Here is a 15,399-nt window from a genome sequence, read left to right on the forward strand (position 1 = left end):
ATCTGCCAGGCCTCTCCATATTTGTATTTCAGCCATCGTCCTCCATACCAGAGAGGCTTTGACCGTTTGGCTTGTTTAATTGCAACACATGTTTCACAATCATGAATAACCTGTGCTATAGTGTCCATGGTCAGGTCCACCCCTCGGTCACGAGCCCATCTGTATGTTGCATCTCTACCTTGATGGCCTGAGGTGTCATGGGCCCATCGGGCTATAAATAATTCACCTTTATGTTGCCAGTCCAGGTCCACCTGAGCCACTTCAATCTTAGCAGCCTGATCCACCTGCTGGTTGTTTTGATGTTCTTCAGTAGCCCGATTCTTGGGCACATGAGCATCTACATGGCGTACCTTTACAACCAGGATCTCTACCCGGGCAGCAATATCTTGCCACAATGCAGCAGCCCAGATGGGTTTGCCCCGGCGTTCCCAGTTGTTCTGCTTCCATTGCTGTAGCCACCCCCACAGGGCATTTGCTACCATCCATGAATCAGTGTAGAGATAGAGAACTGGCCACTTTTCTCGTTCAGCAATATCTAAGGCCAGCTGAACGGCTTTCACTTCTGCAAACTGACTCGATTCACCTTCTCCCTCAGCAGCTTCTGCAACTCGTCGTGTAGGACTCCATACAGCAGCTTTCCATCTCCGATGCTTTCCCACCATACGACAGGACCCATCAGTGAACAGGGCGTATTTCTTCTCATTTTCTGGTAGCTTGTTGTACAGTGGGGGCTTCTTCAGCACGGACCACCTCCTCCTCTGATGATATCCCAAAGTACTTGCCTTCTGCCCAGTCCATAATCACTTCCAGGATTCCTGGGCAACTGGGGTTTCCTGTTCGCGCCCGCTGAGTAATCAGTGCAACATACTTGCTCCATGTAGCATCAGTTGCATGATGTGTAGAGGGGACCCTTCCTTTGAACATCCAACCCAGTACCGGCAGTTGGGGTGCCAGGAGGAGCTGCGCTTCAGTACCGACCACTTCCGAAGCAGATCGAACTCCCTCATATGCTGCCAATATCTCCTTTTCGGTTGGAGGCCTCAGATCCTCTGTATCCCCGACTCCAAAACCCCAGGGGTCGACCTCGAGTTTCCCCAGGTTCTTTCTGCCAGAGGCTCCAGGTGGGACCATTCTCCCCGGCTGCGGTGTAGAGCACATTCTTTACATCTGGTCCTGTTCGGACTGGCCCAAGGGCTACTGCATGAACTATTTCCTGCTTAATTTGTTCAAAGGCTTGTCGTTGCTCAGGGCCCCATTCAAAAGCATTCTTCTTACGAGTTACTTGGTAGAGCGGGTTTACAATCAGACTGTAATTTGGAATATGCATTCTCCAAAACCCCACGACACCTAGGAAAGTTTGTGTTTCCTTTTTGCTAGTTGGTGGAGACATAGCTGTTATTTTGTTGATCACATCCATTGGGATTTGACGACGTCCATCTTGCCATTTTACTCCTAAAAACTGGATCTCTCGTGCAGGTCCTTTAACTTTGTTTTATGGCAAAACCGGCCTTCAGAAGGATTTGGACTATTTTCTTCCCTTTCTCGAAAACTTCCTCTGCAGTGTCACCCCACACAATGATGTCATCGATGTACTGCAGGTGTTCAGGAGCCTCCCCCTGCTCCAGCGCAGACTGGATCAGTCCATGGCAAATGGTAGGGCTATGTTTCCACCCCTGGGGCAGCCGATTCCACGTATATTGGACTCCCCTCCAAGTGAAAGCAAACTGTGGTCTGCACTCTGCTGCTAGAGGGATGGAGAAAAATGCATTAGCAATATCAATTGTGGCATACCACTTGGCTGCCTTTGATTCCAGTTCGTACTGGAGTTCTAGCATGTCCGGCACTGCAGCACTCAGCGGTGGCGTGACTTCGTTCAGGCCACGATAGTCCACTGTTAGTCTCCACTCACCATTAGACTTTCGCACTGGCCATATGGGACTATTAAAAGGTGAATGGGTCTTGCTGATCACTCCTTGGCTCTCCAGTTGACGAATTAGCTCGTGGATGGGAATCAGGGAGTCTCGGTTGGTGCGATATTGCCGCCGGTGCACAGTTGTGGTAGCGATTGGCACTTGCTGTTCTTCAACCCTCAGCAACCCCACAACAGAAGGGTCCTCTGAGAGACCGGGCAAGGTAGATAACTGTTTAATGTCCTCTGTCTCTAAGGCAGCTATGCCAAAAGCCCAGCGGAACCCTTTTGGGTCCTTGAAATATCCTCTTCTAAGATAGTCTATGCCAAGGATGCACGGAGCATCCGGGCCAGTCACAATACGGTGCTTTTGCCACTCATTTCCAGTTAGACTCACTTCAGCCTCCAATACAGTTAACTGCTGGGATCCCCCTGTCACGCCATAAATACAGATGGGCTCTGGCCCTTTACAGCTTGATGGCATTAGAGTACATTGTGCACCGGTGTCTACTAGAGCCTTATACTTCTGTGCGTCAGACGTGCCAGGCCATCGAATCCACACAGTCCAATAAACTCGGTTGTCCCTTTCCTCCCCCTGGCTGGAGGCAGGGCCCCTCTAGTCCTGGTCAGAATCTTCGTTTCTGTGTTTAAAAGACTGCCTGCTAGAAGTTGGAGCAGCAAACTTTTCAGAGAACCCCTTTCTCCCGATTGTTTTCTTTTGCAACTCACGTACCCGTGCCTCTAGGGTCTCAGTAGATTTTCCATCCCATTTTCTCATGTCCTCTCCATGGTCACGTAGGTAAAACCACAGGGTGGCGCGGGGTGTGTACCCACCATATTGTCTTCTTTGCACGGATGCACGTTTACCCCTAATAGCCGAGACGCAGGCCTGTAGGGAAGAGGAGAGATTTCCTTCGTACTCCCGGAGTTGTTTAGCCATGTCACCCACTGTGGGATCTTCACCGTTTTTCCAGGATATTATTGCCAATGTGCTGGCCCATGTTGATGGTGCATTATGTACAAACTTCCGCCATATGGGTCGAGTACACTGGACGTCATCTGGATCTGTGGATGTTTGTGCATCATCTAGGTCCTTATAAATTACTTCCCGTACGGCTAATTCCCTCAGGTACTGAATTCCCTTCTCCATGGTGGTCCACTTGACTGGTAGACATACAAGTTCTTCCTTGTAGGGATACCTTCCCTTCACAGCTAACAGGAGACGCCTCCAGAGGCTGTGAGATCGTGCTCCATCTCCAATTGCTTTGTCAATGCTTGCATCTCTAGCAAGGGATCCCAACCGCTTGGCTTCCCTGCCCTCTAATTCCACACCATTGGCTCCAGTGTCCCAGCACCGGAGCAGCCAGGTGACAAGCTGCTCACCTATACAGCGACCAAAATCTTTTCGCACATCTCGTAGCTCACGCTGGTATAGGGTTCGGGTAGTTACTGTTGATTTTCTGACATCCTCATCCTCATCTTCATCCTCCTGCACACTTGATGGCCCAGCCTCGTCTTCTCCACACCCAGACTTAGCAGAAGACTTTCTGCGTTCTAAACGACCTGAGTCTCTATACCGTTTTTTCACCTTTTCTACAGGGACAACTTGCACTGCTACAGCTCGCCTCTCCGACCCAGCCACAGGGTCTGCCACAGGGGTTGGAGTACCCTCTGCAGGGGCAACTTGCACTGCTACAGTTCGTTTCTCTGACCCAGCCACAGGAGTGGGAACGGCTGCGGGAGCTGGAACGGCTGCGGGAGCTGGAGCCGGGACGGCTGCGGGAGCTGGAACTGGAACGGCTGCGGGAGCTGGAACGGCTGCGGGAGCTGGAGCTGGAACGGCTGCGGGAGCTGGAACGGCTGCGGGAGCTGGAACGGCTGTGGGAGCTGGAACTGGAACGGCTGCGGGAGCTGGAACTGGAACGGCTGCGGGAGCTGGAGCTGGAACGGCTGCGGGAGCTGGAACGGCTGCGGGAGCTGGAACCGGGACGGCTGCGGGAGCTGGAGCTGGAACGGCTGTGGGAGCTGGAGCTGGAACGGCTGCGGGAGCCGGGACTGGAACGGCCGCACGGTCTGTCACTAGGTTGATAGTAGCATCAATTGCAGCTCGATAGGCACAAGCCAGACCCCAGCACACCACAGCGATTTGTGTCACTTTGGAACTGCCAGAGTCATGACACCTTTTTTTCAAGCATTCTACCAGTTTTTTAGGATTTTGCAGTTGTTCAGGGGTGAATGTCCAAAACACTGGAGGTGCCCACTGCTCTAGAAACCTGCCCATATCCTCCCACACTCCCTGCCACTCGCAAATATCCCGCCTCAAGACAGATCTCCGGATGAGGTTCCTAAGTAGTTGTTTAACCTTAAACAAAACCTGAAGCGCATTCAGGAGACATAACAACAAGAACATGCTGGTCTGAGTATCCCAAGGATATTCAACATCTTGGAGAGCTACCGTAACTAGCTCGGGGGATAAGAGGGTGGTGAAGGAGGAAGGGAGAGTGAACAGGTAGGAAAAAATATCTTCCCCTGTCCCCTCCAGAGATTGACTCCCTGATAAAAAAAGGCAATAGGTGTAATTGCTAATAGTTTCTGAGATATGGTTTCCGAAGTATAGAGTCGACGACAGTGCTGAGTACAAATACCAGGTTAGAGTCATGACCAGATATCTCATCATTTCATAAGCCATCGTTACACCACACAGTACCATAACAATCTTAAACCAGGGCCCGGAGAGGATAAACAGCACGACAGGGAGCACATACAGAAAGTAACTTGCTATAAAACTCAATTTGGGAAACAGGCACAGCAGACTTGAGATTAAGGCAATCAACATTGTGACTAGCAACTATTAAGCAGGTCGAATACTTATACCAATTTTAGTTTAACACACTCGGGTCAAATCTGTCGATATCTCAACCCTTCGAGCCCCACGTTGGGCGCCAAATGGACTGTTGTGGTTTAGCCCGGCTGGCAGCCAAACACCACACAGCCGTTCGCTCACCCTCCCCCCTCCCTCTCCGGGATGGGGGAGAGAAATGGGAAAGTGAAGCCTGTGAGTTGAGATAAAGACAGTTTATTAAGACAGGGAAAAGAATAACAACAACAACAACAACAATAATAATAATAATAATAGTATTAATAGTAATAATGTGTACGAAATAAGTGATGCACAATGCAATTGCTCACCACCCTGTTGACCGATGCCCAGCCTATCCCCGAGCAGCCGGCCCCCCCACCCCGGCTAGCCACCCCTATATATTGTTCAGCATGACGTCAGATGGTATGGAATACCCCTTTGGCCAGTTTGGGTCAGCTGTCCTGGGTCTGTCCCCTCCCAGCTCCTGCTGCACCCCCAGCCTGCTCGCTAGCAGGACAGAGCGAGAAGCTGAAAAGTCCTTGGCTTGGTGTAAGCATTGCTCTACAACAATTAAAACATCAGCATGTTATCAGCGCTCTTCTCATCCTAATCCAAAACATAGCACCCTGCCAGCTACTAGGAGGAAAATTAACTCTGTCCTACCTGAAACCAGGACACAACCCCAACTTTCATTCATGAGACAACACTACAACAAGAACATGTAAGAATAACAAGTTTATTTGATTAGAACAGGCCCTCTAGATACACCAGTTATACACGTATGACAGGTGGTAGTCATTTTATTTCTTAAATCAGTAATGAAAATGTAACTTAGTTATGAAGGCACAATGCTGGTATTTCAGACAAATCACTGATGTCCAATAGAACTGGCAAGAGAAACACTTCCCTCCTACATTCTTTAAAAACTCTCTCTTTTATTTTACTAAAGTGAAGTTAAAAACAGCGAAGACCTGAATCAGAACCAATCATACAAAAATCTGATCTGGATTTCAGGAGAAAGTCCTCGGAGCCAGTATAACATGCTGGAGCTGTCAGTCAGCAACTCATATTTCCTTCTCTTTTGCTTTCCCCTCTTCCAGTGAGCTTCCAGGAAGACAGCAAGCCTGCTGCCATTTCAATTGCTTAAAACTACCAGAAAAATCTCAAGAAGAATGAAGGAAAAAACACAGGTTATTAGTGAAGTATAATTAAAAAAATTACATACTGTACTTTGTATGAGAGAACACATGATATTGTTCACTGAAACTCTATTCAAATGTATCTTCACCTTCCCTGTGCAGTTTATTTGTATGCTCTCACAGTTTTCCTCAAACAAGCATAGATGTTGCTTTAGGCAGGCACACTAATTTGCTTTTATATCATAATACATACGGAGAACTCTCCTCACAGTCTCCACATATTTATCATCAGGAACAGGTTTTCTCTGGCTTCCAGGCTCTAGAAACTTCTTGATTGTGGGGATGCTGCTTATCCTTCTTTTAAATGCCTAAAAGGTAAACAGTAAGTACACAGTAGTTAAAAAAAAAAAAACAAAAAACAAAGTAACACAAGAAAACAACTGTTAAACTCATTTCTGTAAGCAGAGGATTTAACTGAAGAGGGCAGCATTTACTGAAAGCATTAAGCAAATACTGTCTGCTGCTACTAGAGAAACTACTAACGGTATGTATCCAGAACTGTTCCATCAGCAAAGGAAATACTGATAAGAGATGTGCCTGTATGCATCTCAGTCTTCCTAATGGAAGTCATTAACATCCTTTAAAAAGCAGCATGCGAAGGCAGTACAAGAAATACAGTTTTAGCCACGGATAAAGTTTACTCCCCCTCACCCCAAACTCATTATTTTAAATAGTAATAAGACAGCCCTCCATCTTGTATTGATATAGGTTGAAGTGGAAACAGTTATCTGTGGTTTTAGATGTGTACTTTATTCAAATCACAGCTTGTGGTCTAGAAATATTTTCTGTTTTAGGCATCACAGAGCTGTTGAGAAGATACAAAAAAAAAAATGGAGGGTTGCTTCACGTCTGTATGAGAAATACTCTATAAAATAATAAATTCTGTAGATGAATCCTATTAGGAGTTTCTTCCTAAAGCAAGCACAGCAAGACTACAATAGGAGTGACAAACATTCCTGTCTTATGTAATTGTCCACACATAACAGAAATATCTTTTATCATATTTCCATCCATATGAGAGTATTGTTAATGTCAGTTACCTGTAACTGAGGAAAGCTCGAGAGAACATCCGACTTCTTCTCTTCTACCATTAAAATGGCTTCAAGAAGATGAACATCTGCCCAGCTAAAACTGTTGCCAACAAGGAAGTCCTGCCCATGGTCTTTCAGAACCTGGAAGCACCATAAATGAAAGCGTTCAGATGCGGATAAGCAGCTGTGGTTGATGTTTACAAAATACTCAGGCACACCTCACTTGGCAATACTTACTGCCTCCTCTTCTGTTCACCTCTTTTTGTCCCCAGTCCCTAGGGATACTGCTAGTGTGGGAGATGTGAGCTCAGTGCTTACAACCACCAATCATTTATCCATGAGCAGTCCTCACAGCAGTGATCTAGAACCCCAGTGTTTCTCGTACCCATCCTTCCTTACATCCTATAGCCCTAGGTAACCCCATGTACTAGACTACAGGGTTAGATCCCTCCTTGGTTTTCTCCCCTTTCCAGCCTAATAAATCTCAATTTTTTCTGCATTTGGTTACAGCTTCAGTGGGAAAATAGAGATCAGCCAGAAAAAAACAAGATCCCAGTATGGCTTATGTAGCAGGATGTTCAGATGAGAAGACTTCTGTGCCTCCTACATCTGCCTGGGGAAACATGAAACACTGAGGCATCTCCAGAACTGTGGTTTATAAACTGTGGTAATAACTGCTTACTACTGTGGTTAAATAAATAAATAACATAAAGATATAGTTGAGATGTTAAACAAAGCTGACAATTAGCTATTTTAAAATTGCATCTCATTTGCAATGTAGATTACATAGTTTCATTTCTCCTAAAAGCAGGAAGCTCAACTGTGTATAACCATCGTTTACGCATTCATTGGATCAAAGGGGTACCTTGACCTTTCAGTGTCAGCGGTGATGTTACTCAGACCACGAGATCTCATTCAGAACTTTCTACATTTAGCCCGCCCCCAGTTCTCTTAGACTGCTCTGACCTCCCTCCATCTGTCCAGCCTGGTGACGGGATGATGTCCAGTTTAAAGTACTGGGCTGAAACCTTCCTATTTCCTCCGCTTTTCGTAAAATACCCAGTGTTTCTGCTGTTAGAGATCCTACCACATACCTTTTCATATACTGGGAAGTACCTGCTGGTGGCCTTCTGAACTATAATGGCACGTTGTTTCTCTTTATCCTCAGCTGATAAGAACGGGAACATCAAAATAAAGCCCATAAGGTCCTCAGTTCCTCCAACATACATATCAATCCTTAAAACAAACAACAACAAAAACAACCAACGTAAATAAGAAGGCGCCTCCATAACCACAGATCTGCATTGTGATCGTAAAAGTTGAACTCTCCCTTACGTGGCAAGGTTTTGGTAGCAGGAGCTGCAGGGGTGGCCTCTGTGAGCAGAGCCCAGCAGCTGCCCCATGTCAGATCAGAGCCAGCTCCAGCCAGCTCCAAAGGGGCCCTCCACTGGCCAGAGCCAAGCCAGTAAGTGATGTTATTTGCAACTCTGTGAGAGTGTATTTAAGAAAGGAAAAAAAAACCAAACTGCTGCAGAACAGCAGCTGGGAGACTGACAAGTGAGAACCAGCCCTGCAGCCCCCAAGGTCAGTGCAGAGGGAGGGCAGGAGGTGCTCCAGGCACTGGAGCAGAAGTTCCCGTGGCCTGTGGAGAGGCCCCTGGTGGAGCAGGCTGTCCCCCTGCAGCCCAGGGGTCCCACATGGAGCAGATCTCCACGCTGCAGCCCATGGAGGAGCCCAGGGTTAAACACGATTGTACAAGGACTGAAGTTCAACTTCAAACATCAGATTGTGTAAACAACCACTTGGGAATCACCAAAGAAACCCACACCACCACAGAATGATTAATTCCAAACTAGCTTAATTGCCTAGATATATCCCACCTTCGGGGTTTCAGCCAAAGTCCAAGTGGTGTCAAAGGAACTAATAATGCGGCTGAAAAGCTGAAGTTGTCTATCAGGTCCAGCACCTAGCTAAATTATTAGTACAGACGTTTTTCTTTTCAGATAGCCCCTTTTATCCATTTTTTTTCCAGAGCTCTAACGCCAGGTTTTGTACAGGAGACAAGACTCAATTTAAATTAAGTCCTCATGAATATGAATAAAACATCTGGTAAAGTTTTTTATCAAAGTCTTCTAACCACCCTACATCGTAACAGTCTTATTACACAGCAGAAACCTAAAACAACTGCAGTTGCTGTTGTCAGGCAACAGCTTCTCCAAAAAGTCTCTGTAAGGATTAAATACATTAAATACTATGAGATGTTTTCAGATACTCCTGCAAGGTTTAACATGTATCAGCTTCACCTCTCTGTTTTTCCAAAACTGCATTTCTACACTGCAGAAGAACAGTTATCCAAATGACTTCAGCCTGGGCTAATCGCAGTAATCCCTCCTCAAAACACTGCCCTCAAGAACAAAGCAACAAATACATTTGAATTCTATCTTCTGATAAACAGAAAGAATAGGCCCCAGACTAAATACGCAACTTGATGGGAAAGGATTCTGTCTGCAGGAAGAGGTACTCAAGGAATAAAAGCTATAGGTGATGGCTCATTAACACCACAAAGAAGCTGGTAAACTACGACTAATGCTCCAGACTATTTTTCCTGTTACTTTCCTGAACCAGCTTCAGCCAATTCACCTAACTACTCACACTTTTGTGGTATTCTACCCATTGAAGTTGGATTCCTTACTAGTTAACCTTTAGTCTTCCTTTATTTGGAAAACAATAGGAAATGGGCATTTAAAGGCCACAGATATCCCAGACGCATCTTTTTCCTTCACACAGACACAGCATGAACACTTGGATTTAGTTTCACATGAAACCAGAAATCTTTCAGTGACTTTAGCTGCCTCTTCTCCAATTCCTCAAGACCTAAAAAGTAAACTTTTTATAATGCTGAGGAACACCATCTAAACGCAGATAACATCACTTCCAGGTCTTATTTTGCAAACAGAAAAGCTAAAAAATAACCACTGCTTTCCAAAACGTTTTCAGTTTACAAAAGTAGTTCAATATTTACACTCCAGTCAGTTCCTGAATACCTGAGGCAAGCTGTGCTAATGTTTTACTAGAGCACAACGGACTCGCACATCAAGCATTTTTTTTATGTAAAGATAATCTAACCAGAACAAATCAGTTGGGTTGCACTGAACTGCGGTTTGTCAGTCTTACTGCATGTTGTAAACCACTGAAGCACATCAGTGATCGTCTGTGTGCGCAACTATCCCGTTAATTCTACACATATCTAAGCTACTGTAGCACATCCAAGAAGAATAGACACAGTACAGGGCTCTCTCCTTCAGATCCTTCCCATAGAGGTTGTACTTTGCTGCTATGTAGTTGAGGATGGCCCTGGTCTGCACCATCTTCATCCCATCGATCTCCACCAGGGGCACTTGCTGGAACAGCAGGGATCCACCTAAAGACGGGGAAAGCAATGCATTAATGTTGGATCTAGCACCTCTGCAGCAGATCTCTTGTCCTCATAAAGGCATTACTTTTATGGTGAGCTTGCTGTAGGAAGCCGTTACATTAAACTGGCATCGTGCAAACAGTAAAGAACAGATAAATTAACGTGAAGAATGGAATCATTGGGGATTATCAACCTTGCTTTAAAAAACAACGTGCACAGAAGTTGCAGTCAGGACTGGGTTCAACAGCTTTTATGCTGAAATTGAAATACAATCGAGACAATCTTCATACTAAACACATTAACTGAGTAAAAAGTGCCTAATTCTGTATACGTAAAAATATATTTGTATTCCACTACCTAAGAGACAGTTGAAGCAAATTTTAAATTCCAAAATTTCACCCTCATTACCAGTATCTTAAGCTATATCAGGACACTCAATGAACTTTTAGGATAACCTTTTACAAATCACTGTGAAATTCCACAAGCTGGAAAGACATTCAGTTCTCAGTGTGGACAGATATCCATATATGGGGAAGAAAAATAATTAAAAATCAGTCTGAAAAAATCTCTGCCATGTGGGAAGTCGGTCCCACAGTCTTTAAACATCTTCTCTGAGACTATGTAAGGCCTGATCACGCTTCTTTTGAGGTTTTATATGCACTCACTTTGCAGGAGCTTCTCATACTGTTCTCGTGTTTCCAAAAACTCCTCTTCAAACTGAATAAACAAGCAAACAAAAAAGGTGAATAAGGAAGAACAGGAAACAAACATCTTCTCACATTTCTAGAACAGACAAACTTCAAACCTGGATAGTGATTATCAAGGAAGAGAATACAAATCTTGGTCCCTACATTCCAGACATAACTTTAAGGGAGAAAATGCAAGGGGCAGAAACACTGGCTAAACCTCTTGGTCTATCATATCTGACAAATGCTGCTAGAGGCAACCCTAGCAGAAAAATTGGCATTAAGACCTGGAGTGAGGATGGTTTATTTGGTATTGAACAGGCAATTTAATGTGAGACAGTCAGCAATATAGACTAGGCTGTCCTTAAAATGCTTCCCGATATGTGGAAAAAAGCTCTGCTGTGTGTTATTTTGATTTGGGAGCTACACAGGAACAAATTGTTAGAAAGTGAAAACAAAGCTTTTACAAAATAACGTTAAAGTATTATGCCAAGCAGGAAGATCAGTGCAGAAGCATATTTAGGACACCTGAAGATGAATTATTCACTAGATGAGAAACCCGAAAGACAAGCACTGCCTGTGATCAGACTGATTTACTTATATTCAGTATGGTTGAGGATGGCTGGTACTTACAGAGGAATTCAGTTCAAGATTAAGGCACCGAAGTTAGACATTTACATGTACGTGTGCCATACATGTCTAAGGTGCCATTACAGTCAATGTAATCCATTGAGACTAGAAAATGATTGAGCTTACCAAGCACTAGAAGCCTCGACATGAACTCCCAAGGGTTCTTCCTCAGTCAGCATCTCTATGAACACGTGTGTGACGTGTGTTAATAATTAAGATTTGCTATAGCAGGGAAAACCCAGAAAGTTAGGCATACAAATACACAACTAGAGTAAGTGTGATCACGTAGGCTAACATAAGCTGTTAAGTCTATCCACATGAAGCAAGCAGGACAAAATACGTTTCATGCTGCAGCTCATTTTGAAGGACGCAGCCAGCTGAATGAAAAAATAAAAAACCCTGTACGAGCATCCAGCTGAAAACAGACAGACTAGAGAATGCAAATTTATTGCTGTTTTACTTGGCACAGATCATACTTGTTATGCCAGGAACACATGTATTGTTCAGCTCAATAGCACTGGGTAAGTAACAGAAGGCTTAATTAAGCGATCTTGCATTAAGCAAGAGCCTGGCTTACAGTGTCTCACAAGACACGGAACTTGAAGCCATACTTTTGTGCGCCTAAAGTAATAGCATTTAATCATGCTGAATAACCAATACTTATTTACTATTGCATCTTGGGATAATTTTTCTTGTTTGGTTAACGACCCGTGTTCTGACGAGTTTAAAACATGCAGCTTAAAGTTAAAATGGTGAAACGAACCTCAACCCCGGCTGCAGCTAACAACCAGCGAATGGACTCCATTTTGCCTCTTCCATCAAAGTAGTAAAGTTTGGGTTTTCCAGCCATGACTTCAGACTTCCTGTTACCTAAAATATTTATAAGAAATACGTCAATAATGATTCAAAATACTGATGGCTATTGGAATAACAGTTCACAGGTCACTCACAGGACAATAATTTAAGTTAATTTAAATCATTTAAATAAAGCTTCCAGTCTAAACTGATTTGGTTTTATTGCAGCACAGTCAAGTCACAGTTATTTTGTAGCTGTCTTCATTCCCCCCAAATTCAGAAAAAGTAAGCATCAAGTTGTTAATCAGGAGATAACGGGAGGGAAAAAATAAAGTAACCACTGAGGAAATCATTAAAAACTTTTACAAAATTAAAGTTTTAGCACTAGAGCTACTCAATCCACTGCCACTAAAAGCCATGTTTCAACAAGAGAGGAGAAAAGGGAGCAGACGTGTTTTTTTAAGTCCGTATATATTGAAGGACACCATAAGTATCTAAACATTCATTCTACACATGAGGCATGGAAACACGTTTTCAAAACCTCTCAGTTGTCTTTCTAGCTGTGGTGATCCAGGGTATGTGATTCTACACAAGTAGTAACAAAATTAAACAGATAAATAGATAAAGACCAGCTTATTCTGTAATAACCCAGGCAGAAATACTTAGATTCAGAATGCTGTACTATTTATTCTTCAACTGGTCTCATTTCTTTCTATTAATAAACCTTACTGATAAACTGAAAACTCTGTAAAGTTATGCTTATCAGATACACCATGCTTTGCAAGCAGAACTTTAGTACTTCCATGTCTCCATAAAGGAGGTTACTACTTGTTACTTCTAGGATAGATACATTTTGGTTCCAGAAGGAACTGGATTCCACTGCATAGCCATAAGCCAAGGGAGCATTGAATTTTGTCATACTAGCATTGCATATGCATAGATCTGAAATAGTAACTCCTTGCTGAAGCTGAGGGCTGTTTTCCCTCTGCAGGGAGATGCCTTGTCACTTTAAGCAGCAGTTGAAGCAGTCCTGGAAAGCAGCCTGTTGGCATGCGAGCACTGACTGCCAGTTCTTAATCTTGCAAGCACTCCAGAAGCAGGGGGGGGGGGGGGGGGAAAGCAACCTCTACCAGATCTTGAGCATAGAAGCAGCACCAAGCAAGATGGCGAGGGGAAAAAAAAAAAAAAAGGACACAAACTAAAAGGCTGCTGACAGGAATTCAAAGGAGCAAGGTTGTTCGGCCCTTCATGCCTGCTGAGGGGCCTCTGCTTGGCATGAGGCTGCGCAGTGCCCGTGGCACCATGTCACACCAAGCAGCAGCGGGATGAGCCCAACGCCTACCTGAGCGGCACGTGAAAAGGCTGATGAAAACAATGAGCAACACAAGGTGCAGGCAGACTGCAATGAGATGGGGCAGGAAGGCAAAAGGATGCTTTTTCAAGAATAGAAATGGCTTGCAAGACAGTTAAATTCACTAAAGAGGGGAAAAGAAGGCGGCCAAGGTGATTGTTAAATGCTGAGGTATTTAAAAAATAAGAGAGCCTTTTGTTCAGCATGCCCTTCTGAGACATGCTTGAAGCAGGCCAACCTCGCACAATCACAGAATCATTAAGGTTGGAGAGGACCTCCAAGATCACCTGGTCCAACCATCACCCTGCCATCAATGTCACCCATTAAACCATGTCCCTAAGCACCACATCCAACCTTCCCTTGAACACCCCCAGGGACAGTGACTCCACCACTCCCCTGGGCAACCTACCCCAATGCCTGACTACTCATTCTCAGAAGAAATGTCTCCTGATTTCCAACCTGAACCTCCCCTGGCACAACTTGAGGCCATCCCCTCTAGTCCTGTCAACTGGTTATCTGCAAGAAGAGGCTGACCCCCAGCTCCCCACAGCTTCCTTTCAGGTAGTTGCAGAGAGCAATAAGGTCTCCCCTGAGCCTCCCCTTCTCCAGACTAAACAACCCCAGCTCCCTCAGAAGTCACCCGAGCGGCAGTGCCACCTCCCAGAGGCACACAACGTAGGGGCTCCTCAGGCTGCACCACTCAGGTGAGGCAGGACGCGCACATCCAGCTGAAGGGAACACAGAACCGCAGAACATCCCGAGCTGGAAGGCACCCACAAGGATCACCGAGCCCAACTCCTGTCTCCACAGAGGACCACCCAAAAATCGGAATTGAGGGAACCGCAGCGCAGCAGCAACGCCCTTCTACCCCTCGCCCCCCGCTCACCGCAACTTCAGGACACAAAATGTCGGCCGCCGCCTGCCTGAGCTGAGCCGAGCCGAGCCGAGCCGAGCCGAGCCGCCCCCAGCCCGCCCGCCAGGCGGTGCCGAGCGGCACAGTCGCCAATAGGACGGCAGTGATTTGCATAAACCGCAAAGGCCTGTGGGAGGAACGCGGATCCAGGGAAAACGTTAACGTGCTTATAGACGTCCTGGAGAAGACGTATTTGGGGCAGTAGTATAATGGGGAGATGATTCTGCTGTCTATATCATCGAATTTTCACACTCATGTTTCCTCACCATAACTTTAAAAGAAAAATCTAATGGAGCCTTATATAGGGTACGAGGCCGGTATGCTTGTGGATGTGAGGGCGATCTGGCTGCGACATCTGTCACCCCATTGATCGCCAGGGTTGATTCGGCTGATCTGGCTGGCTAGGCGGGTGTCCCCTTCCTCCCTCACCGCTCCATGTGCGTCCCTCCCGAAGCTGCGCGCTCGGTCGAAGAGGACGACCTTCCCCGATAGAGGCGTACCGTTCATCGGTCAAGGGTATACGGTAGCTGCGCTCCCCTGCTAGAACCTCCAAACAAGCTCAAGGTCCATTTGTAGGAGAACGTAGGGTAGTCAAGCTTCCAAGACTGCA

The 15,399-nt window shown here is 45.5% G+C and overlaps 1 protein-coding gene across 1 annotated transcript; it reads right to left on the reverse strand.

Annotated features, from left to right (window-relative positions):
• Positions 1-5,489: 5,489 nt before the first annotated feature.
• LOC118246219 (glutathione S-transferase 3) lies at positions 5,490-14,868 on the reverse strand. Its single transcript, XM_035543102.2, has 7 exons — positions 14,763-14,868; positions 12,494-12,600; positions 11,080-11,131; positions 10,288-10,420; positions 8,094-8,235; positions 7,009-7,140; positions 5,490-6,276 (listed from the first exon to the last, which is right to left on the reverse strand). Exons 2-7 carry the CDS (start codon positions 12,578-12,580, stop codon positions 6,133-6,135), a joined length of 690 nt encoding a protein of 229 aa, XP_035398995.1. The 5' UTR covers positions 12,581-12,600; positions 14,763-14,868; the 3' UTR covers positions 5,490-6,132.
• Positions 14,869-15,399: the final 531 nt, after the last annotated feature.

This window comes from Cygnus atratus, chromosome 3, assembly GCF_013377495.2.
Source record: "Cygnus atratus isolate AKBS03 ecotype Queensland, Australia chromosome 3, CAtr_DNAZoo_HiC_assembly, whole genome shotgun sequence".
Lineage (NCBI taxonomy): Eukaryota > Metazoa > Chordata > Aves > Anseriformes > Anatidae > Cygnus > Cygnus atratus.

What these genes read in the sequence shown, in the direction of transcription:
- LOC118246219 (XM_035543102.2), bottom strand. Translation starts at nt 12,580, where the DNA reads ATGGCTGGAAAACCCAAACTTTACTACTTTGATGGAAGAGGCAAAATG. An exon ending in TAGCTGCAGCCGGGGTTGAG is followed by an intron (nt 11,132 to 12,493) that starts GTTCGTTTCACC and finishes TTGTTTATTCAG; the next exon opens with TTTGAAGAGGAGTTTTTGGA. An exon ending in GTATGAGAAGCTCCTGCAAA is followed by an intron (nt 10,421 to 11,079) that starts GTGAGTGCATAT and finishes CCCCGTCTTTAG; the next exon opens with GTGGATCCCTGCTGTTCCAG.